Consider the following 25,245-nt stretch of genomic DNA (forward strand, 5'->3'; position numbering starts at 1 on the left):
ACTATTTCGCGTGGGGCTACGTCAAGTATTTGGTCTATGCCAACAAGCCAGCGACGATTGATAAACTTCGTGCGAATATCGAACGTGAAATGGCAGCAGTATCGGCCGATTTATTCTTTAAAACCGTCGAAAATTGCGTTCAACGTCGGGACTTCTGCAAGCGTGCCCGTGGTGGCCATGCAAAAGAAACCGAGTTCCATACATAATGACATCAAATGTACTTTCACATGAATAAAGAATTTCATTGATATCCAAAACCGTTTTTGTTTTATATAAAAAAAATCTTTTGAAGCGCTCTTATTGAAAACACCGATACAACAACCATTCACAGTCCTACGTCAAGTTCTCGTCCGTGCCCCTAGGCCCAGACCCATCTATTTTTTTGTTATCAATACCTTGAATATTACCTCCTTCTTCTTCTTCTTCTTTTTGGCTTTAAGAGGGTTTAAACTTTTCAGTTCATTCGCCTCTACATTATTACCTCCTTGTTTTCTTACTAAGCGCACGTTCATGGGTCCAATCGTTGTTCATTGATTGATCTTCTAATTGAGCATTTACTATAAAATTCCTAGAACTTCTACCAAAACCATTCATTATTAAATTTGTTTGAATAGTTCTCGAGTTATGCGACCATCGCCCCTCCCCCCTTCTTTAGAGAGGGGTGAGGAGTGTCGAACCATAGACACATAGAAACATTTCGTGCCCTCTAAAACTTCCACATGCCGAATTTGGTTTCGTTTGCTTGAATGATTCTCGAGTTATGCTGCCTTAGGTAGGGGGGAGAGTGACAAACCACCATAGAAACATTTAATGTACCCTAAAACCTCCAAATGCCAAACTTGGTTCCGTTTGCTTAAATAATTCTCGAAAACTGTGTTTCATTTGTATGGTAGCCTAGTTTGAATGGTTGTTCCTAGATTCAAAAATAAGGGGAGATGTTGCTACGCAAGAGGAGTTTGACATTCTTCGATTTAACTGCAGTATCTTTTTTTTAAATCTTGACCCGTCAATCTGTTGGCCATCTCCAGCATGCATTGAGTAGCCTACCTGCCAAGCGTACCGTCAATATCGATTTTCACTGGACTGTTGAGGTCGAGCTCATTGGACCCCGTTCATCATCATGATGTTCGTTTATCTAGTTATTCAGGTCAAGTCCAGTAACTAGTAAGTTAGTAGACACCTACTTTCAGCCGCTCAGTTCTCGAAGGGAAAAACATACCCTCGAGCAGATGACGCGAGTGTTACGTAACTCAAATCATCCCATGTTCCAAATTTTGGAACAAATACCAGCTAACAGTAATCAACAGGACCATTCGTTTCCTGCTCGTTGTGGGAGCTTTTTACAAAAATTCTCATTTTAGAACCATGATTAGTTCCAACATCCGAAAGCAATCTAGTTGTATTCAAAATAAGTTCCTTGCTTTCAACGAAAGGAAAAGTAACAATATGTTTTATTATATGGATGGTTCAAAACGTTATGAAAAAAATGGGTTTCTCTTCTCTTTCTATTCTGAAAAGCATAATAAAGTTTACAAGTATCGTCTGTCAGATCACTGTCCAACATACAATGTAAAACTTTCCGCTATAAACGCTATAAACCATGTGATATTTTACGAGACAATTCAACAAACAACATAATTGTAACTGATTCATTAACGAACATAAGAGCACTTCAGAATGGGTTTTGTAAACATTTTAATATTAAATGTTAGAAAAATGTACCTTACTGGGAAAACCATAACTTCCTATTTTGTTCCCAGTCATATTGGAATTAATGGCAATGAAATAGCTGATAACGCAGCTAAGGAATCTTTAAGGGATCCAATGAGTAATACATACCTTCTCTCGAAATATTTAAAAAGTTATGTAAAAGCAAAATTTAGGGAAACATGGAATCAAAACTAGATTAATACAACAAATATAAAATATAGAGAAATAAGAACATCCACCAACTATTGGAACAGCACAAATGCTCTGAACCAGGGTTTCTCAAACCCTGGGGTCGATTTCGGTTTCCCAGGGGTCGATAGAAACGAAAATTGATTTTGGAAGTCGACGGGGTCTAAATGTCGACCACACAAGTTCTTATTTGAAATTTTCAAGATGCTCCATAAGTTATGTTGCGTGAACAACCCTGTTATGAGAATGACCAGGGTTGTCACATTTGATCCTGTGAAATTTTCTGAATAAATCTGTATCATAAAACTAACGGAATAAATGAAAATGGTTTATTTTCATTTTAAATTTATTGTTCTTATTTATGATTTGCTTAAGTCGTATCAATACAACAAAAAAATCATAAAAAAGGTTTTCTCATAATAAATTGTATGATGTTTATACATGGTTTTGGTGAACATTGCTTTTCTTAAATTTTCCGTCAATTTCATCCATGACGCTCCTCCTAGAGCCGATACATTGTTCTTTGCTTTCAAAATAGAGTCCATCATTGTGAAAGCCAACCGATTTCAGAACTTTGTTTTGTTGGCATTCTGAAGCGAGAATATTCACTCAACACACGCTGATGAATGTGGAATTATCAAAAAGTGTTCCCAAACAGATGCTTAGCAGGAATGGAGAAGTGAGGTGACATTTCATATGGTTCAGCATTTTTATAAATCAAGGTACATAGTTTCATGACTCAACGGTAAAAAAAAACAAAGTTTATTAGTAAGAAGGTAGACAGAAAAAATGAACTGTAATTAATTGAACATTCAGATTTTAATTTGAAAAAATATCTTTAAATTCTGTATCTATATGTATGTAATTCTGTGTATACAGATTCTGTATCTGAAATTTGGCGAAAAATCTGTAAAATACAGAATATTCTGTATATGTGGTAAGCCTGAAAATGTCAAGTATCTGTACATTTTATTGCTGTACATTTAAAAAAACTCAACAAGACGATGAGTGTGCACGCGATGAAAATAAAAAAGTACAAAAAGTACAAGATGAAAAATTCGGCAAGTAAAAAAACGTGAACAGGTTCATGCAAGATAATGTGTTTGAGTGTATGAGTCCTTCAGGCATGTTTAACATTTCTCTGTATTTTAAACATATACGCGATTTAACACGAAGGAAGTCAGCATCAAATTCTTGTACAAACATTCTCCTGATATTTTACTATATAACAAGCCCTTAGGTTGCAAGATCATATGCGTTCTGAAGTATGCTGGAGCTTGAATGAGAATGTACTCAAATTCTAATTTAATTCAAGAGATTACAAGGTACTTACATAGCTAAATGAAGTGACTAGAAAAAAGTGGTTAAAAAAAAGATTTACAAAATGCATGGTCATCTGTGTGCATGGCGTAACAAAAAAAAATATTTATTATATCAGGAAACTTGAGATACGTCGCGAAGAGGAAAAAATATTATTCAATTTATTATAGACCAACAGATCCAGCTGGACAAGTCTACATTACCCAGCAATGAAGCTCTGTTGTTAGGGTATGTTCGATATATTTAAGATGAAAATATGCGCCAAGAAATGATTTTTGCTACATATATGAAGACTGATACCAAAGTAGAATCGATCGGTTTTTTTTCTATCGAAAAAGCTATTCCATTGAAAAACAATGAGACTGATCAGGTCTTCATCGTGGTTTTACAGCTAACTCAAAGTTACAAACACGTAAGGTACTGGTCATTCACTGCGTGATTCACAGACAGCATTTTGTAGCAAAAAATCTGAGCCCTTGATCGCATCAGTCTTTACTGTACGTTATCAGCAGTGTTGTCACATTTTTATCTGTACCAGAAGGGGAAAAAATCTTTCTCATCTGTACTTATTCTTCGAAAAATCTGTACCAAAAATCTGTAACTACGAAAATATTCATTGTAGAGAAAAATCATGAAGCATGAAAAAATACTCATTTATTTACTATAAAATATTATATTTAGTTACTAACTTTATGTCTACATTTACTTACTACAAATACTTACGTATTAATGCCACCGTGGCGCAATTTTTACTATGAGTTTATTTTCCAGTAATGAAATTTGTTCTCAGGTGAATATGATTTGGTTTCAAGTAATAATACTGACCAAAAAACAGGAAGTGGGTTATATCTATGGTATAACCGCAAGGGTGACGTAGGACTATCGTTGATTTAGAGATCATTTGTATGAAGTTGAATCTGAATTCATTCTGAATGAATGAATATTTGGAGAACTTCGAAAACGAGAGCGTTACGTTGGAGGCACAAGGTTTTATGCATCCAATATTGGATACGGAAATATCCTACTGATGGGGAAGAATAATCTTCAGAAGCTATCCTGTTGATTGCGATTGATTGAAAAATCACAAAACCTGATGTATTTGGTCACAGTGTTACATGGATAGAAAACATTAAAATAAACTCTTTCATATGAATGTAATTTTAAATTCCCAGAGGAACTGGCAGATTATTTTCAGTAACGATTAGATATTTCCACATTTTCCTCGATACTGGAAGCCCACCAGTGGTTAATGCTAACTCGATAACCATCTGTTAATAGCACTTGATTGAAACATATTTGGTCACAGTGTTACATGGATAGAAAACATTCAAATAAACTCTTTCACATGAATGTATTTTTAAATTCCTAGAGGAACTGGCAGATTATTTTCCGGATCTTTCTCGATCCAAACGGAAAGAATTCCGTGCGTGTATGTGTGTGTGTGTAGCGGCTGCTTCGAGATCTTCCCGGGGAACCGTTTGTAGCATCACTCTCCTCCTGATGGATTCCCTTCTGGCCTAAGGTGCACAAACAGACTCTTGGTGACACCGTTCATCCGCGCTTTCATGATAAATGAAGAGCTTCACCACAACAGCGACAACATGCTCCAATCGCTGTTCAATTAGAACTGAGTGGATTTCCGAGCGGCGCTCGCTTATATACCGATTGGTGACTTCAATAGCCTATTTTGAAAGCAAATTTAAGACTATTGAAACAAGTTTTTGGATCAGAAAGTAACAAGTATAGAACGCGTAGACATTTTATCTTTCGAATGAAGTGTTTATCATACCATTTCGTTCAGTTGTTTAAGAGCTATTAACACTCAAAATCTCGGTCTCCGGCGTAACGCTTTCGTTTTCGAAACTTTGATTTTACACCCCGCTATAGAAATGAAAGACGTAGTCCTACGTCAAAAAAGAGATAAATTTCACACGCGGAAAAATCTCTGCCAATCTGTACTTTTTGACGAAAATCTATAATCTTTGCCGTACAGAATCTGTACCAAAAACAACCAAAAAATCTGTACCTTTCTATATAAATCTGTACGTGTGGCAACACTGGTTATGAGTGCTATCAAAAACCTTCGAAGCTCTTCTTTGAACACTGGATTATTTGCTGATATATGAGAAAAACGAAAAAATCTTTACTCGGTTACTTCTACACGCTGGAATCTATTGCATAGCAGATTTTCAGCTTTTCTGAATTTGTGTTTCAGCTGCAGGGTGACGATTTCAACTTGATTATCAATAATATCAGCTCTTCTGACAAAACTTTCAAAACAAAATTTAAGCAGAGGAGAATATTCACAGTTTCTGCATTTGTCAAAATTATCACAAAAACTTCAAAACCGTGTTATAATATCATTTTTCACTCACTTGGATGCATTACACAAGGATTTTACTAAAATGTTTTTAAAAATTTTCAAATTCTTCAATGAATAATAAATCAGTACTATATCGCATCTATGGAATGAGCCAAGGTGATAATGCAAGAAAAGTTGATTATCATCAGCACAGATGAGGCAGGAGCACAAGGTTGTCATATGTTCTAATTATAACGAAACATTGAAAAACAGTATCCTGCGATGTGAGACATTGCTGGAAAATATCTTCTCGTTTTTCCATCATCATACTTTGTCGAAGAAGGCTTCATTATGATTACAAACAACGCGAATCTGAAGGAACCATTTGAAAATCAACGAACGCGGAGATTTAAGGCTTTAACTAACCAATAGTGAACCGTATTTTGATATTTTGGTAGTTATGGATAGATTGGTTTGCGATTTGAATGTCTTTATAGTTTGTGATTAATTTGTATTAATTTGTATTAATTTAGTAAATATCAAGTGTAATAAATAATTATATTACACTTGATATTTACTAAATTTTATCTCTATTCATTTTGTTGAATATGATGAGGAAATAATTTTTTCTGTATTATAGTGACTTTTTAAACTTTTGGCTGGTTTGTCATATTACTTCTATTTTTTGGAACAATGTCGGGAGTGTGAATTTTACTCGTGACCTTTTGCGTGAAAGGTGCGCATATTATTACTACGCCAGATCGCCTCCGTGAAAAAATAATGTCAAGTTTATTCATTTTACCAACTGCAATGTTTTCAAATTGATAATTATTCAGTAGGAAAAAAAACTAAAGATAGGATTCTCAAAGAAATTTAGCTATGGGGATCTAAGGTATGACTTAATTCTGGAAAAGGGGTCCCTTGCTCAAAACAGTTTGAGAACCCCTGCTCTAAACCGACGAGACGTAATGTCGTAATAACACGACTAAGACTGGGATACACAAATTTGGCACATCCATACCTCAGGTTCAGGTTTTGAATTATAGAGATTTTAAACTCTGAGAGTTCATTCGTCTCTTATGATACCTCATGTCACATAACTCACATCCAGACTGTGAGCACTGTAGACAACCATTGAAAATACGTCATATATTAAACGAATGTCAAAAATTATTAGAACCTAGAAATAAATATGCAATCTCAGATATTCAGGCACTTCTTCTTCTTCTTCAATGGCACTAACGTTCCTAGAGGAACTTCGCCGTCTCAACGTAGTATTTATTACTTGCGTCATTTTTATTAGTACTTAGTTGAGATTTCTATGCCAAATAACACGCCTTGAATGCATTTTGAGTGGCAAGCTCTAGAATACGCGTGATCACAGTGCAAGTCGGAGGAAATTTCTTTGACGAAAAATTCCCCCGACCAGAACAGGAATCGAACCCGAACACCCGGCATGTTAGTTATGACGCTAACCACTCGGCCAAGGGAGCATTCCGGCACTTAAAGATGATATAAATTCGATTAGAATATATATACAATTTTTCAAAGAAAGAAGTATGTATAATCACATTTAAACTGCAGCTTGTAAGTATCAGTACAGGGTAACTTCGATATAACGTACATTTTACTTTCAAAATTGTACGTTGTATCGAATTGTACGTTATATCGAAGCATAATTAAGAACTTTGAAACGGAGCTTATATTACTTTATGGTGTTACTGTTTGAGTAAGGTTGATGAATAAAATCAATAAGAAGACGAAGCCAACTTTTCTCATGATGTTTCCATCTTTCTGTTGATTGAAGCTTCGATTCATTTAGAATCCGGAATCACAAAACAGTTGTATTTCGGGGTTGGTTAAAGTTACAATACAAGTTTTGGTATCAAAATTCAGATTATTTATTGTTCTTTCAGAAAAAGATCCTAAAAAAAATATTTTTTTGGACTTTGATAATGTGTACGTTATATCGAGGTAAAATGTACGTTATAACGAGTGACGTTATATCGAGGGTACGTTATAACGAGGGTACGTTATATCGAAGTTTCCCTGTACTATGTAAACAAACAATATATCTAACATACTAACGGCTTAACAGCCTGTTCATGTGTTTTTGGCCGACCGAATAAACTACAAAAAAAAATCGGTTTTCAATAGAAGAAACACTCTAAAATAAAATAAAAACCCCGCACACTTTTAGTCAAAATCAAAAAGATAGAAAATAACGTTTATAACGTGGCTTCTTAATTACCAAGTAGTTGGAATCTGTAGGCACGTGTTTTTTCTTCTTGCCGGTCATTTCAAACATTATAATTATTTTCCTCTACAATCCATATGCATTTCAATTTTTAAACTGCAATGCACTTCCCTGCAATAAATATTTATATCCCCAGTGGAAGAGAGCAAAAGCACACCGGAACCATTTCTCAAATCCACTTGTGCAGCCGTCTCTAATGTCGAAATTATTCGAACCTTTTTTTTTATATATTTTGTATTTTGTTGAAGAGGCAATCAGGCGAAAACGCAAATCATGAAACCGCCACGCGGTGTTTGGACAAAATCAGTAAGCCTCGAGCCGCACAGAGGAACCTGTTTTCGGGTTTTGCTGTTTGCGCTCATCCGGCGGCAGCGGAAAAAATTGCACCTGGCCACACGACGCCGCAAAGCATTCTTGCATTCATTCGTCCGGCGTATCCTTCGAATTTCCATTCGCTCGTTCCACTCGTGTATCCGTTGTTGTTTTATGTTCCTCTCTCTTATCTTGTCGATGAGAGTGGAAACCATGCATTTGTTTGTGTTTTATCCTGCACACCACAAAACATTAACTCAGCGGACAGAGGTGGCGGGTTGGGAACTCCGGTGATACGCCGAGACTCGCTTTCATTCGGCTGGAAAGGAAATACGGAATGCCTTTTTCGGTGGTTGTTTTGGGCTAAACATCGGCACTTCATCTTATCGCAGCGTGAGCACTTTATGGCAGAGCTCGAAATGACTTCGGCGAGACGGACGGACGGCCGCAAAAACATATCCAGCCGAAAATTAAATTCAATCAAAATCATAAAAAAACATTGCACCTGCCGCCCGTCGAGACGTGCCCGAAAATGAAGCGCTGCTGCAAGGAGGAAGGGAATGATGAAGATGTAGACGAAGGTTGGATGCGATACCGAGAGTGGCTGTTAAAAATTATCGTTGATGGACTGGTTCTGGTGTAGTTTGCTGAATAAATTCGGCTTGACACAAACATGTTTAAGCTTCGCAGTTTTGCAACAATGTTACAATGCGCTTGAAATCCAAATTTTTATTCTGTTCCTCGATAAAGCATTTCTGAGCATCGATAAAGACTGGGGTTTCCAAAATCACAACCTACACAAAACAACACGTTACAGTGTCTAAATTTTGAATTCTGGACACAGATTTATATGCAGACACCTTGGCGAGAAATAATGATTTCAAATGCAAACTATGAACCCTGACATTAGACATCATATTCAGATTCAAGAGTCAAATGCCCTATTAAGTTTTCAAATCTCAGATCATCAATAAATAAATAACTATAGATTCAAAATTCCTGTTGATAACTTCCAAATTTCAGGTTTCCATTCCCATTCCAGAGTTCAGCTTCCGCATTTCTAATGGTATATTGCAGTCTCTAATGTGCATAGTATCGATTCTGAGTTTCAGATTCAGCTAACAAATTCTAGATTACAATGTTCTAAATTTAGGATACTAAATTGATCCAAGTCACATGGTTACCTATAACGATAGGTTCAGAATACAGTTGATAGATGATATTTCGGTTCATCAATGAGGTATTCATCCCAGTGGTATGGACTCATCTTCGTAACAAGCCGCAGGGAGTGCTCGGGAATCGAATGCTTATCACAGGTCCAAACAACGCTATATAATACCACGTTAGTTCATGATTCTGAAAGTTTCACTGTATTTGGCCACAATTTTTCAGCAGAGTAAAAAAAAAATTAGCCATAGGTTCTACCAATGCATTGATAAAAATAAAATCGAAAATAGCTTCAAAAATGCACCTGAAACATTGTTTTTTCTCCAAATCATTTTAGTGAGATTTTCCCAATGTACAATGTACAATGATTTTTTGTACCATCGGTTAATTTTGAAAAATCATAACTCAAGAACGAAAAATAACATTTTCGATGTGTTATGTTAAAAAACCTCAGCTTTCAAGAAAAAATATATAAAAAAATACCCTTGGTCCCGAGACCATGTGAACTATGAAAAACAAAAAAATATCAATATCTACAAAAATAAAATCCATTTTTCGCAAGCATTGTATTAATTTAGAGAAGACTAGTTACTTGGCTTCAATTTGATATGTTGATCATTGGAATTGGTCCAGTAGTTCAAAAGTTATGAAAAAAGTCATTTTTGGAAAAAGGTGCAAAAATATACCACACTAAAACGAATATGGCCACTTTATTTGAAAAATAAAAAAAATACGGGTCTAATATTTTGCAATAAGGAACAATACTACCACTTTTCACGAAAATGAAAAAAAAATAACCCAAAAACGAAAAAAAATACATCTGTGATTTCTGGATATGTTATGTAGAAAAACGTCAGCTTTCAAGAAAAAAATAAAAAAAAACAATATAGCGCCCTCTATCTTTAACCGAGTAAGTGCAAGTGTAATATTTTTTTAAAGTAGACTAGCTAATTGTAGTTCAAAAGTTAAGTCATTTTCACGGTAATCTGAGAACCACTATATCGGTTTGATATGGAATGGCTGTACTTTGACAATTACAGCAGTTAAATTTAGTTTTATAATCATTCTGAACGTTCTAATGTTATGTTAATTATAACTTCTAACATCGACCGTCGTTTGAATAATTGCAATTTTATAAGCTCACAATGGTTCACGATCCTTTCCTTTATTTTTGACGTAGGACTACGTCTTTCATTTCTATACTGGGGTATACGTTCAAAGGTTCGAAAACGAAAGCGTTACGCCGGAGAACGAGATTTTGAGCGTGAACAGCTCCTAAACAACTGAACGAAATGGTATGATAAACACTTCATTCGAAAGATAAAATGACTACGCTTTATATACTTGTTATTTTTAAATCCAAAAACTTGATTCAATAGCCCTAAAATTGCTTTCAAAACAGGCTATTGAAATCACTCCAATCGGTATATAAGCGAGTGCCGCTCGGAAATTCACTCAGTTATGATTGCGCAACGATTGAGGTACGATCGCTGGAATGGATAGATGTTCCCTAACACAGACTTCAAAACCATGGAGCCAGGGGAAATCGACATTGCAAAATAGATACAAGCTGCGGGTACTTTTGTACTCGCTTCCGTTTCTGGAAATCTGAATGTTTCCCTACCACGGACTTCAAAACCATGGAGCCAGGGGAAATTGGCTTAGCAAAACAGATGCATGCAGCGGGTACTTTGTACTCGTTTGCGTTTTTGAAAATTGGAATGTTTCCCTAACACAGACTTCAAAAGCATGAATCCTTGGCATAGTTTGCGTTTCTGCAAACCGGAATGTGTTTCCCTATACAGATTCCGAAACCAAGAAGTTGGGGAACTCGGCATTGCAGATACATTCATGTCGGCAATACTTTTATACCCTCATGCATCTTAACACTCCGGAATTCGTTTTGCTAACACGATCTACAAAAGCGGGTACAAATGCAACCCTTTGGCTGGATTATTCAAGACTGCATCTGTTCATGTCGCCAGCTCACTGAACTTCTACACATACCGTTTGATGATTAGGCAAAATGTTGATAACTATTTGCTGCGATAACTATTACCATAATGCATGAATTGACTTAAATTGGAATTTGTTTGAAATTGAATTCGTAAAGAGTTTCATTCATTCACTAGTTTAATCTATAATTCAATCAATACACACAAAAGATAGCTCTGCGCAGCGGCTATATCGTACCCAATAAGGAACATCCGAGGTGGGATTATTGCTAATTGAAGAAATACAATTGATTACTAAGCCAACGGCAGTCCTACGTCAACCTTGCGATTATATCATAGGTATAGCTCATCCATAGTTTTATGATTTTTGTTTATGTTTGCTTTTTAGCCAATAACCTTCTTTATTCCCTATCATGTAATTAGAGTGAATATTACATTTAGGTTATTGTGGTAGTTGGGTAAATGTTCTATACGGGTAAATGATATTGAATGTGATTCCGCAAAAAAAAAAAAGATTTAGGATCTAGCTTTGATTGAGTTCAAACTGTTCTTATTATAATAGAGTTTACATTACGTTTCATCAACTCAATAGCATAATTGTTATCGCAAGGTCATTCATTTTAGGTCGTAAAATGTATCGCTCTAACAAATAAACCAGTCCCAGAGTATCAAATTTATTTATTGTGTCATTAGTTGGATATTAAAGTGCTTGAAAATTATTCAATCCAGTCTATTAAAATGATAGTTCCCGTGGCGGTTTACCATGAACTTTTCCTAGTTTGAATAACACCTTATCAGGAAAGAAACAATTATATTCGCTTTTCGATATGACGAGCGAGTGAGAATAATTAAGTGGATTTCAACTTTTAAATCCTTCATTCCTCTTATGTATAATCAGAATGTATGTTGAACGGATTTCAATCTCTAATCTTCTGAACTCGTCGTTCACTTGAAATTGACAGCTTCATCTCAAAATAGTCCTCCGGTTCCAAATTAATAGATGGTGTATATCCCCATGGTTAGAAGTACACCAGTCATACTTTACAAAAATCCTTTCACTTTGACATTACATCGAAAAAGATACAAAAAGGAACGACGATGATATTTTTCTCATTATACTACCTACAAAATATTCGATTTTGTCGTAGGACTACGTCTTTGATTTCTATATAGGGGGGTCACTCTACGAAAAATGTAACGACAAATTGAGTGATTTCAAATGCAAATTACGAAAAATCGTTATTGGTATATATGTTATATTATATAACATTAGATAGGGAATTCATTCAGCATTTTTTTGATATCAACACAAACAGTGCCCTATTTTCTCGCATGGATGCAGCATCATCAGAAGCTTCATTTCAGAAGCTTTTGAATCTTGAGCTTAAGCTTGGGTGGACTGTACAATTCGTAGTAGCTCTCCGTGATTGACCTCAACCAACCAAATTGCACAAAGAACACACCGAATGACGCTTGGGACTAGCAAATCATTCTCGTTGTGAAATTTTCGGTGATTCAAGTGTTGAATGGTCAATAACGACGCCGGCCACGTCCTTACAGTCACCAGGGGAAGGGAAGGAATGTTAGTATGATAATCGCCGCCCGAAGGCCAGAAGGGTTGCCTCTATAGCGTGGTTCCCTAGTGATTATCATGGAAGGATTAGTTGTTAGTGGGGAAAGGCAATAATCAGGATGCACTTCGGTAAGTGATGTGATTATGTAAATGCGAACGAAGTAAAAATCCGAAAATCTTCTGTGTCACAGCACGTGGCAGAGATTATATTCAGGCATCCTGAGACGGAAAACCTGTGAAATTAATTGGACCGGCTATATATTCTAGTATTCAACGTACGTACTTTCTATTGAGATTCAATTGCGTTGGCGGAGAGTTAAATGTGGGAAACCTAAAAAGGTAACCGAAATAATTCCCCTAAAGTCAATTGACCCGGTGGTATGTTCCATTATTCATCACACTTACTCTGTATTAAACTTCAGTCGTGACGACAAAGAGTTATCTTCGGGAAACCCGATAAGGTCATCGAGAAAACCTCTCTAGAAACAATCGTCCCTACGATATATTCCGTTATTCACCACGCGAACTCTTTTTCGTCGTGCATGTTGGCAAAAAATAATTCATGTTTATAATCATACAAGCTGACCCGGCAAACTTCATCCCTCCCAAAATGTATGTTTCGTTATCACATTCACGTTTTCTTGCTAAACGGACGTTCATGGGTCCAATCGCAGAGCTGTTCATTGATTGATCTTCTAATCTAACTTTTAAAATTACCTTTTACTATAAATTTTTTAGTACTTCTACCAAAACTCGTCATTATAATATTGTTATAAGAGGATTATTTTCAGACAGAATTCTCAAAGATTTTCCAACCACTTGCAAATAACATGTTTCTCCGTTACATGGAATAAATGTTTGATACAAAAAAATATGATAGAATAAAGACAGCCCTGAATCGGACGATTCCTTCCTCGAGTTTTGCTCTTATCAACACATTCGGCGATCCATTTTTATTTATATAGATAGAAGAAGCTATAGGAGTGAGTTTTATCACATGAAAAAAATGATTTCCACTTTCGAACAAGGATCAATTTCTTTAGCGTAAACATCAAATGGACTAACAACGCTTGTCTTTATGAAATGTTCTACTATGGGAATTGAATTTTCGCAAATTTTCCCATTTTCTTCAGAGTTTTCCGAAAATTTTCAATTGTCATGTTTGGTTGGAACATGTTTGATTGAAATATGTGTAGGAGATAAATCTCGGACAGTACTATAAAAGAAACGCTTAGCTCGGCTATACAAATTCAACTGCCTTTATTTCGTTTAATCCACTTCTCATTGCCCCGAAAATACGCACAATAGTACCCAATACAAATTTGGTTGTGTTGCGAGCACTAGAGTGGTGCCCAAAAAATTTCAAAATCCGGATTACAACAACATCGGACACCACAGTTTTTATCCCGACCCGGCGATAAGCTATTCCTCGCTGGAATGGTCTGATTGAGTCTCATCGTCGTCACTGTCTTCGACCAATCTGTTCACGGACCACGGCTTCATTCTCTCTGCAGCAAAAACCGTTGAAGTCCGCCGTTGTGTCAGCTGAACCCCAGGAACATCAGCTATTAAATACCAGTCATTTCCTAGTGCTTTATTCACGGCGTACGGTCCTTTGAATCGTGGCTCCAATTTCCGACTCTGCCCGGTAGCCTGCAAATCCTTTTCAACTAGCACAAGGTCCCCTTCGTAGTACTTCCTGGCTGCTTTCCTGCGTTTATCGAAATATTCTTTTTGTTTCTGCTGTTCCATCCTTATTCTGGTTTGAACTAATTGCTTCAGCTCATCCGATCAGCCTCCGGTGAATTCATCAGCAAACATCATTGATAGCTGATTTTCAATAATTTCTCGAAGGTTGTAGTTGAACAAAAGCGTGTTTGGTGACACCTTCGTTGTGTAGTTGATCATTGAATTCAATCCCCATTGAATCATCCGCAAGTGTTTATCCCAGTTTTTGCAATCCTCCTTCACCATGCATTTTATGGAATCTAAGACACTCCGATTCGCACGTTCAACTTGACCGTTAGCTCGCGGGGTTCCGACCGCTACCTTCACATGTGCAATTCCCAACTGTATACAAAAACTCTCGAAATCCTTGGACGTATAAGCTGTTCCCCGGCCGGTGATGATCCTCTTCGGTTTACCAAATATTGCAAACACCTCGTTTAGCATTGAGATTACTGGACTCGTTTTGGTATTACGTACTGCCTTCACTATCACGTATTTAGTGAATCCATCCACCAGCACTATTAAATATTCATTTTGAAGTATTGAACGAATGAATGGACCCAAATGGTCCAAATGGATGGCATCAAACGGAACAGAGTTTTTCTCGATTGGTTGCAGTAGACCTTCCTTCGCGCCTACCTTCCCTGTCACATATGCACAATGAATACACGACCCAATGTAGCGCTTTAGGTAGCTCCGCATTCGACGAAACCAGAAATTCTTTCTTATTGCTTCTAGCACTTTATCCACTCCTTTGTGTCCAAGGTCATCATGATAACATCGTGCCACTCTCCAGCGAGCCCGATTTGGTACTACCCACTTCAAACCGTCACTACATTTCCGCATCACACCTTCGTCCTTTGTTATCTCCTGGTCGTATTGATAATATTTTCATAATTTCGAAAAGCTTTTTATCCTCCCGCTGCAATAATTTCAGCCACTGGTCTTCACGGATGTTAATCTCCATTACATGCGCGACTACCGGTTCCGGTTCTTCACAACCTGGCTCTTCTACCGCGTTTCGACTTAAGCAGTCCACGTGTTTCATCTTTTCACGCTTCCGATGCACTAGCTGGTAATCATATTCTTGTAACTTCAATAACCATCTAGCAACTACTGGTAGCATTTGCTTCTTCTCCACGGTTTTCTTAACTGCTTATTACGAAATGTCGTCCTAGCAAATATTTTCGATATCTTTCTGCGGATTCTACGATCGCCAAAGCCTCAAGTTCGTAGCTATACTTGGATTTCTCACACTCGGATGTTTTGCGACTAAAATAGCTGATGACATGAAGACCGTCATCCATTTTTTGTAGAAGAACACCCGACAGCCCATGTGAGCATGCATCAGTATGTAGTTCGATTTCTTTATCGGGATCGTACATGGCTACAACCGGCCGACTAACAAGCGCTCTCTTGAGATTTTCAAACGCTTGTTGCTGCTGTTCATGCCACTCAAATTCAGAATCTTTCTTGGTCAATCTGGTTAATGGTTCCGCCGTAATGCTAAACTCCTTCACAAATCGCCTGAAGTAGTTAGCAAGGCCCAGGAACTCTCTGACATTACGCACATTCCCTGGTATGGGGAATTCTAGGATGGCTAGCACTTTCTCAGCTCCCGGTCGAATCTCACCTTCGCTTATTTCATGACCCAAAAAGTTGATCGTCGTTTTTAAGAAATGCGTTTTCTCCAAATTTGCTGTTAAGCCGTGTTCACTTAGCTTTTCGAGGAATATTTCAAGCTTGTTCATGACATCTTCGATGTCGCGTCCTCCAAATGTCACATCATCCAGATACGCAACAAATCCCAATTTCCGTAGTGGCGCTATTACTGAGTCTATCTTCCGTTGAAATACTGCACTGCCATTTGACAAACCAAACGGCATTTTTAAATATTCAAAATGTCCATGCGGAGTGGAAAACGCAGTGAACTTACGACAGTTTTCCGCAATAGGGATTTGATGATACCCACGAAATAGATCCACGGCTATGAACAATCATCCTCCAACCAGTCTGTTTAGACAATCTTCAATCACAGGCATCGGCCATTTATCTTTTACCGTTTTCGCGTTTACAGCCCTATAATCCACTACCATTCGCCATTCGCCGTTCTTTTTCCGCACAAGCACTGTCGGACTATTATAAGGTGACTTCGAAGGTTGAATAATGTTAGCTTCCAACAATTCATTCACTGTTTTTTCGATAACTTTCTCTCGGGCATATTCTAGAGGATACTGCTTTGTATACACTGGCTTATCCAAACTGAACATCTCGATCGTCATCTCACAGTCCTTTGCCGTTCCCATTTCATGGTAATTTTTAGCAAAACACTGTCGGTATTGTTGCACCACTTGTAAAATTCTTCCTCGTTCGTATTCTCCTTCTACGTTGATTCCTGTCGCTTCAATTGGCTCAAAGGCTCGAACCTTGTAAACATCTCCCTGACCGCCAACAGCATCCACATCTTCACCAACACATTCATTAGAAATCATTTCAATTCTGGCACTACCTCTTTCTTTGATGAATCGTATATCCTCTCGATCAATAATATCTCGTCCGATGATTACTGCATTAGCTTGTACGTAATTCACTACGTATACCGTCGATTCCAAATTCAATCCATCGACGGTTATTACTTCGTTGCTTTTTTCAGTAACGCTTACTTTATTACCACCGAATCCGACCAGCATCATATCACATCGTTCAATGTTACCCAACGCACGTCTGTAACTTTGTTTTATAGTGGTAGCAGCAGATCCACAATCGTACAGTGCTTCTAATTTGCAGTCACCCACACGCACTTCTTTAACAAAATTACTTTGCTGGCTGACCTCTTGCATGACCCTGACATTTTCCTTCTGTATGAACTTGCTACAGTTTTTCGCGATATGTCCCTTATGATTGCAGCGAAAGCATTCAACATTTTGCATTTTAGTATTACTTTTTTCATTACAGGTTGCAGCTACGTATCCCATAGTACCGCAACGATAGCATTTCATACTGATTGCTCCCGTCGATCTAGGGGATCTCGATGACGTGGCACGAGGGTTGCTTTCGGCCACCTTCAGGTCCTTTAGTTCCACCAACCACTTGAGTTGTTTCAACAAATCAGGCAAACATTCAACCTGCGCAATCGTCCCGTAACGACCTTCCAAACCCGACACGATATATTTAATAATTGCTTCGTCCGGTAATTTTCCTTTTTTTCCCATCGCTACTTGGCTATAGAAGTACGTTTCCAAACTTTCACTGGGCAACTTTTTTCGGCCCATCATTGCCTGATGAATGCTGACCATATCTACTGAAGTCGGAAAATCACGCACCAGATTCGTCTTGAACTCTTGCCATGTTTTCACATCGACACCACTAAACCAGAGTTTAGCAGCACCTTGCAAATTTATTATGCCGCATTGCAGTTTCCAATCGTCATCTGCCTTGTACAGAGCAGCTGCCTTATCGATTGTCTCGATCCATTGCTCCGCCGTAGGAGTAGTAGGTACATCGGGATCGAAGACTACAACAATGTCTTTGACATCACGGATATCGAATCGTCGCTCAGCATTCCGCACACCTAAAACCTTCAACGCAACGATCAATTGTTTTAGTGTTTCATCAGCCATCTTATTTTCAGTCTTTGTCTCGTTGGATTTTACTTTATATCGTGGATCCTTTTTCAAAAATTCTTCAAAACTGTCTCGTCGCACTTCTGTAGGTGACCCGAATGTTTCACTATCGGAATCGGATGGACCTTCGTCGGTGATAACTCTCGTTGATCCGCTGGCTTCAGCATCCACGCAATCGATATCCTCGCCGATCACTTTCTCGGCTACCTTCCTGGAAATCTCTTCCAACTCTCTTACGGGAAAACTCATAACCCGTGACCGATCTCCGGTCACACTCGTCCTCTATCCGACCGAAAGTATTATAGGCATCCACAATAAAAATCCCAACACGTACCACGCGTTAGTGCTGATCCTGTCTACAGTATTGTAGGAGATAAATCTCGGACAGTACTATAAAAGAAACGCTTAGCTCGGCTATACAAATTCAACTGCCTTTATTTCGTTTAATCCACTTCTCATTGCCCCGAAAATACGCACAATAGTACCCAATACAAATTTGGTTGTGTTGCGAGCACTAGAGTGGTGCCCAAAAAATTTCAAAATCCGGATTACAACAACATATGTGTTTACATTTTTTTGAAATCCCCCTCCATTCCAAAGGAGGGAGGGGTGTTATACCATCATAGGAACATTTCTCGTACCCAAAAACCCTCACATCCCAAACTTGGTTCCGTTTGCGTTTTCATTTTTCTGGGAATATTCCAGTTTGTAGTGACATTTGAAAATGCAATATAAGGGAAGGGTAAGTTCCTCAGCCAGGTTCTTCAGAAATACCTTTCGTTCCATCTAATTTCTCTAATGCATGGCGTATTTCTTGTTGTGAAAGATAGTTTACCGATATGTCATTTGGATATTCCGGTAAAAATGAAAAGTAGTCCCGATCGCGATTTTGTTCGGAAAATATGGTGTATACTTCTTGAAAGAAATTCGCAAAGAGATTGCAAATTTCGTTCGAAGAATGCCCTACATCTTCATCGAGATGCATCTGCGATGGAAAGTTATTGCTTTTGAGCTTAGACTTTACGTAATTAAAGAATTTCTTCGGACATGATTTGACTTCTGTTGCGACCTTTCTATTATACTCTTCGTGTGCCCTTTTAATGGCAAAATTTAGTTCTTGGGAAATATCCTGATATCCCAGCAAATTATGATTACTTTTGTTTATTTTGTATTTTTTGTGTGCTTTTTGTTTTCTATTCTTTAAATTTCTTATTTGGGCGTTGTAACAAATAGGATATTTGCAGGTTGAATTTCTTCGTCTTCTTTTCTTCGGCACAAATTCTGATATTATGTTATTCAGAATTTCGTGAAGAATATGTACGGATAAGTTGACATCTCGTTCGCTGTTTAATAAAGTATGCCATTTTATGGCTTGTAGGCTACATTTGATTGATTCAAAGTTCGTCTTGTTGTATTCCGGTACTTCTTCGTACTCCCAGTCGATGGGCAATTGTTTGTTATGTACAAAGATTGAGTATTCAATTGCTGTGTGAAATTTTTCATTTTTCCAAAGGGGAGTCATGGTCTCATTCACACAAAAGTCGTCGGTGATGTTAGTAAATAATAGATCTAAATAACAATTTTGGGAATTTTTTACGTGATTTATTTGATTGAGACCGAGATGTGCAATTTCGTCAAATATATAATGAAGGGTTTTATTTTCCCTGACGACTGGAAGTACAATGCATTCATTATTGTTATCGAGAATGAAGTCTACTTTATTTTGATTGAAGTCGCCATAGATATGCAATTTCATTTCTGGTTCTAGTTTTTCTGTAATTCGATTTGCCGTTTGAAAAAAATAATTCAGATGACTTTTTATTTGCATGTTCGGGAGGGAAATACACGGTAGCAAATATGTGTACTTCGCCAGCTATAGATAATTTTGCCCAAACATGTTCAAATTCTTTATGTTTTTCGGTTACAAGTTCTTCAGAAGTGAAATTTGCATTAATGGCAATGAGGGTCCCTCCTCCAGGCTTCTTCTGAGATAACGATAAGTTGCGGTCGTGCCGGAATACATTAAAATTATTTCCAAAAATTTCTTCACTTTTTACGCTTTCATCCCAGCTAGTTTCAGTTGCAAGAATAACATTGAAAGAAGCGGGTAAAAGATTTTGATAAATTTCTTTTATTTTTTCTGGGCTTTTCATGCGATTGAAATTTTGACAATATATCAAAATTTCAGTCGGATTCTGTTGAGAAGGCGAAGAAGTTTCTTTCAGACTAATTCTACTTACTTTAATATTTTTTCGACTACTAAATGCAGCGTCGAAAAAGAAGACAGAAACAACCATAACATTACTATAATTTTGTACACTCCTGTTCCTGCCGTGAGCATAATTGCCGTGAATCCAACTTCCTTCTTACTTCCAAAATCTATTATTAAAAGTGCACCCTCCGAACGTTACGTCAGATCCACGCGTGTACCGAAAGTGGCTTGTCCGAAAATAAATGCTCTTACTTTTAAATTTCAACTTCATTCGACGGCCCAAAATTGCTACCTTTCAATGATAATGCATCAAAAAATATGCGACCGGTCAAACTTGTCCCACAGCCTATCATATCGTCCGTCGTCGAAAGCGACTCTTGAACACTGTAAACAACACGGTCCTCACTTTCATCGTCATCACCATCCTGTTTTTTTTCGCGTTCATCATCCGCAACGCAACGATGCTCGAGCGGTGCGGCAATTGATGGGCAATTATTCGCGAATTACCCCGTGACTGAAACACATGCGTGTTCGCAAAGCATGAGGAAACAAACGCGCGTGCACGCGGAAAGTGGCTTTTCTCGTCGCCGCCGATGAGCGATAAGTAAAATTTTGGTGGTTTCGCTTTTTTGGTCCTCGCGCCCATACATATTTCGTTGTCCACCCTGCTGCGCGTCAGCATGACGCGTTCCTGCGTTCTGGAAAATAAGCGTGCCTAATTATGGGGTCCGTAATATTTGACCACACGATGGTACACACCGCGCTCTTGGCGAGGAACTCAAAAGCGCGCCCATCGGAGCTATCCCGGGGGCAACAACGGTGGTAAATTAATTGGTACAAATTTCCGATGGGCACTCAACGACGACGACGACGTCTATCGGGGCTGTTGATCAATATGTTAATTCATTAGAAATTCCAAAAGGCTGTCGAACTAAATGAAGATATGGGAATGTTATGGGCAAACCACAATCCAACCATTCGATCCTTATCGTTTCGATGAGTGATGGCGTTTTGGGGGGAAATAAATTAAACCCATTCTTGCTCCCAGCCCTAATTGACACACTAACAGTAATGGGTAACGAGCAATCACTTTTTGGGTTATATTGTAATTGTTGCAATCAACAATCGAAACACTTTGCTCCGTTGATTGATTGCGCCCACGGAAAGAAACCACGGGGTGCCAAATTGTTCGCAGCTTTTAATTACACCCCGGCAGTCATTAACAACATTTTGCACCGAATTCAACAATAATTAGAGACTTCAGCTGCTGTTTCGCACTCGGTTCCGGCGGATGTGGGCTTTTTCTGCGAAGCTGCTACTTCGTTTTCATGCGGAAAGCAACTACACTATCCCTTGGAATAGTGGCGCGATAAAGCGCATTAAAAACCCTTTGCTATTTTGTGGCCATGGATATGAGCAAAAATCCAACAGCGTAAACTTTTGCTATCCCGGCAGTGTCATTAGTGTTGGGATGTGTGTTTTTCTGGGCCATATACACTCCGCACCGGAACCCCAGGACTGCCACCGAAAAAGTGACTGGCAGTCGGAACTGCACTCAACCCACGTCAACCAACGGTTGGTTATCGGTGGAGAGAGAGAGAGTGAAAGAGTGAACAACAAGTTTTAAAATGCATAACAAAATGGGCAACATCTGGTTATGTAACCGCAAAGTTGACACATATTCACTTTGCTGCATGTTTGATGGGGGTGGCGTCATCCAATTTGGTCATTGCGTTTCATTCGCAGATTTTTCGGGGAGAGGTGAGGCTGATGTTTGATAATTGAAGCATTTTTGAAGAATATGGGTTTATTTTTTTCGAACCGATGTTTGCCATGGTTGTGTCCCGTTCACCCGAAACACGTTTACCCGAAACACATTTACCCGAATGTAACACATACCCAAATGGCATTCACCCGAATGGACATATACCCGAATGCGACGAATACCCGAATGGAATGTTCACCCGAATGAAAAAGCGAAAATTCCGACAAATTAGATTATGAGTTTGGTCGAATCTCCTGTTACGAAGTTACGAGTTAAAATGATAAATTGTTATGAGAAAATTCGAAAAGATGTTGAAGACTTCGTTGTGTCATTTTTAGAAATTAGTGTGGGCTCAATTGACATATCTTCTTCTTTCCGTATTGCTCATGAAGGCCAAGAGATCATTCAGAAATGAGCATGGGTTATGGAATATTCCGAAAATCAAGCAGGTAACTTTAACATAAAAAATTTAAATGAAATTGTGATAAGAATAGATCAGAAAAAAATTGTGCTTACGTATTTACCCCCGCAGCGCAGTGTCGGCCGCCGATCCGCAGTCGGAAGCGGCGGTCTCTCGCAATCAAACCCGTGTTCCACCGATTGCCCGATTTGTTTGAAACCTAGGAGACGATCCTTCAGTTAGGTCGGACGGCATACGTTTACCTGGTGCATTACGTTTGCCTGGTTAATGTTTCATTTGTATGGCAGACTCCCCTTAGAGAGGGGGGAGGAGTGTCGAACCACCATAGAAACGTTTATCGATCTCTAAAATCTCTATATGCCAAGTTAAATTCCATTTGCTTGTTCAGTTCTTGAGTTATTCAGACTCCCCCCTGTAGAGCAGGTCAAGCAACCTTAGAAATATTTATTGCCTCTTAAAACCTCCACATGCCAAATTTGGTTCTGTTTGCTTGATTAGTTCTTGAGTTATGCATATAGGGACTGGCCAGGTAATGGAGTAAAATGTGCCTCCAAACCAAATCACCAGCTGTATGGAAAATATTGTATAGGGTGTTAAATAAAACATTTTGGCAGCAGTACCATATATTTGAGTCCTTTCATTTTTTTTTCATGTCATTCTCAATAGATTTAAGACAAAAAAAAGAAAAAGTACTGTAAGTACATCTTACTAAGGTATATCGATAAATATCTTGAAACAATTTTTTCATCAAAAAATATAATTATAAAAAAACAAATATGCAGTACAAACTTTTTTTATATATTTTCTGGCATTTCAAAATTTTGAAAAAAAAAATATATCTTTGAGACCCACTTATGCTCTTATTGTTATTTAAATGCGTTCGTATGTGTCTTTTTTTCTACACGTGGTGCAATTTTTTCCTGAATTTTTGAGAGCATTGCGAGACACAAAAATAATTTTCTTCACCGTCTGCATTATTATTTTTATTTTCGTGAAATCGATCTTTTCATTGTATTCGTGGTTTTCAATTGTAAGATTATAATAAAAATAATAATAATAATTTAGATTTTTTTAAGTGTTCTTCTCATTAATCCGAATGATTTTTCCACAAGGACTTTATTTTTTCTCACCGAGCTCTATCGTACTGCTGAGTCCTATAAATTTGGTAAACCATCTAAATCCAATGTAAAGATAATCTCATATATTTTAAGATACGAGAAAAAAAATCTTTGTACAGCGCAATGCTCTAAATATACCGACATATAAAGAACAAAAATTAAATAAATATCAGAACAGTACTGAGTCTCTAAATTCTGAAGTACTGAGTACTGAATCTCAGAATAAAAAAAATAAAATTTAATTGTTAATTAAAAATCAATTGATTTTTTTACATATTTGATTTTTTGTCTGAACATATTGATCGATATACCTTAGTAAGATGTACTTTCAGTATTTTTTCTTATTTTTGTCTCAAAGCTATTGAGAATGGCCCGAAAAAAAGGAAAAGGTGCATATTTCACCATAGATCCTATGGTGTACCATATAAGGACTCAAATATATGGTACTGCTGCTAAAATGTTTTATTTAGTACCTTATATAATATTTTCCATACGGCTGGTGATTTGATTTGGAGCACTTTTTACTCCCTTACCCAGCCTGACACTTTGGAAATATAAAAATAAAATATATTTTTGTACCGCGCAACACTGAAAAAAATCACACATATCTAGAAAAGCCGTAGGAACACACTTGAATATGAATTAGAGTAGTACTTAATCTCTAAATGAAAAAAAATTAAAATTCCAATATTTTTTTAGTTCTTCAATTTTTGATATTTTTTCTTGATTTACCGTAGTAAGATGCAAATTCAGTATTTCTTTAAAGTTTTATCTCGAAACTTTTGAGGATGGCGTGAAATAAACGAAAAAGTACGTTTTTCACTATAGAACCTATGTTAAACCACATAGGGGTTCAAAGAAACCGCCAAAATTTCTTATTTAATATCCTTAATAACACCTTGAGGTACTGCCAAACAAATGAAGCATACATTTCTGCATAATTCAAGAACTAATCAAGCATACTAAATCAATTTTGGCATGTGGAGGTTTTAGGGGGCAAGAAACATTTCTAAAGTGGTTCAACATTCCTTCCACCTACCTGAGGGGGGGATTGTTTATATGATGGTATGACACCCCTCCCTCCCCTGGAATGGAGAGGGGGTCCCATAAAAATATTACACATAATTCAACCAAAAATATTTCGACCAAATATGGCAATTGAAAATTTTCAGAAAATTCGGGAAATAAAATTCCCATATGTTCTACAATCACATAATGATAAGTGTTGATAGTCCATTTGATGGATCGTTGTTCGAAACTGGAAATGGATTTTAATGTGATGAAATCTTCTTCTATCTATACCAATAAAAAAGTATCGCTGAATGTGTTGATAAAAGCAGAACTCGAGGAAGGAATTGTCCAATTCAGGGTTGTCTTCATTCTATCATATTTTCTGTGTAAAACATTTATCCCATGTAACGGAGAAACATGTTATTTGCAAGTGGTTGAAAAATCTTGAACGAGAATTGTGTCTGAAAATAATCTGATATTATAATGATGAGTTTTGTTAGAAATACTAGGAATTTTCTAGTAAAAGATAAATTCAACGGGGTCGAATAGAAGATCAATTAATGAACAGTTCTGTGAGTGGAC

General features: G+C 37.5%; 1 protein-coding gene across 1 annotated transcript; it reads right to left on the reverse strand.

Moving 5' to 3' along the window:
• Positions 1 to 16,510: 16,510 nt before the first annotated feature.
• On the reverse strand, positions 16,511 to 18,385 carry LOC129765904 (uncharacterized). The gene has a single exon (XM_055766350.1). It carries the CDS (start codon positions 18,383 to 18,385, stop codon positions 16,511 to 16,513), a length of 1,875 nt encoding a protein of 624 aa, XP_055622325.1.
• Positions 18,386 to 25,245: the final 6,860 nt, after the last annotated feature.

The sequence above is a fragment of the Toxorhynchites rutilus genome, chromosome 2, assembly GCF_029784135.1.
Source record: "Toxorhynchites rutilus septentrionalis strain SRP chromosome 2, ASM2978413v1, whole genome shotgun sequence".
Lineage (NCBI taxonomy): Eukaryota > Metazoa > Arthropoda > Insecta > Diptera > Culicidae > Toxorhynchites > Toxorhynchites rutilus.

Bases quoted from the DNA above. Each gene is read 5' to 3' on its own strand.
- LOC129765904 (XM_055766350.1), bottom strand. From the start codon at position 18,385: ATGAGTTTTCCCGTAAGAGAGTTGGAAGAGATTTCCAGGAAGGTAGCC.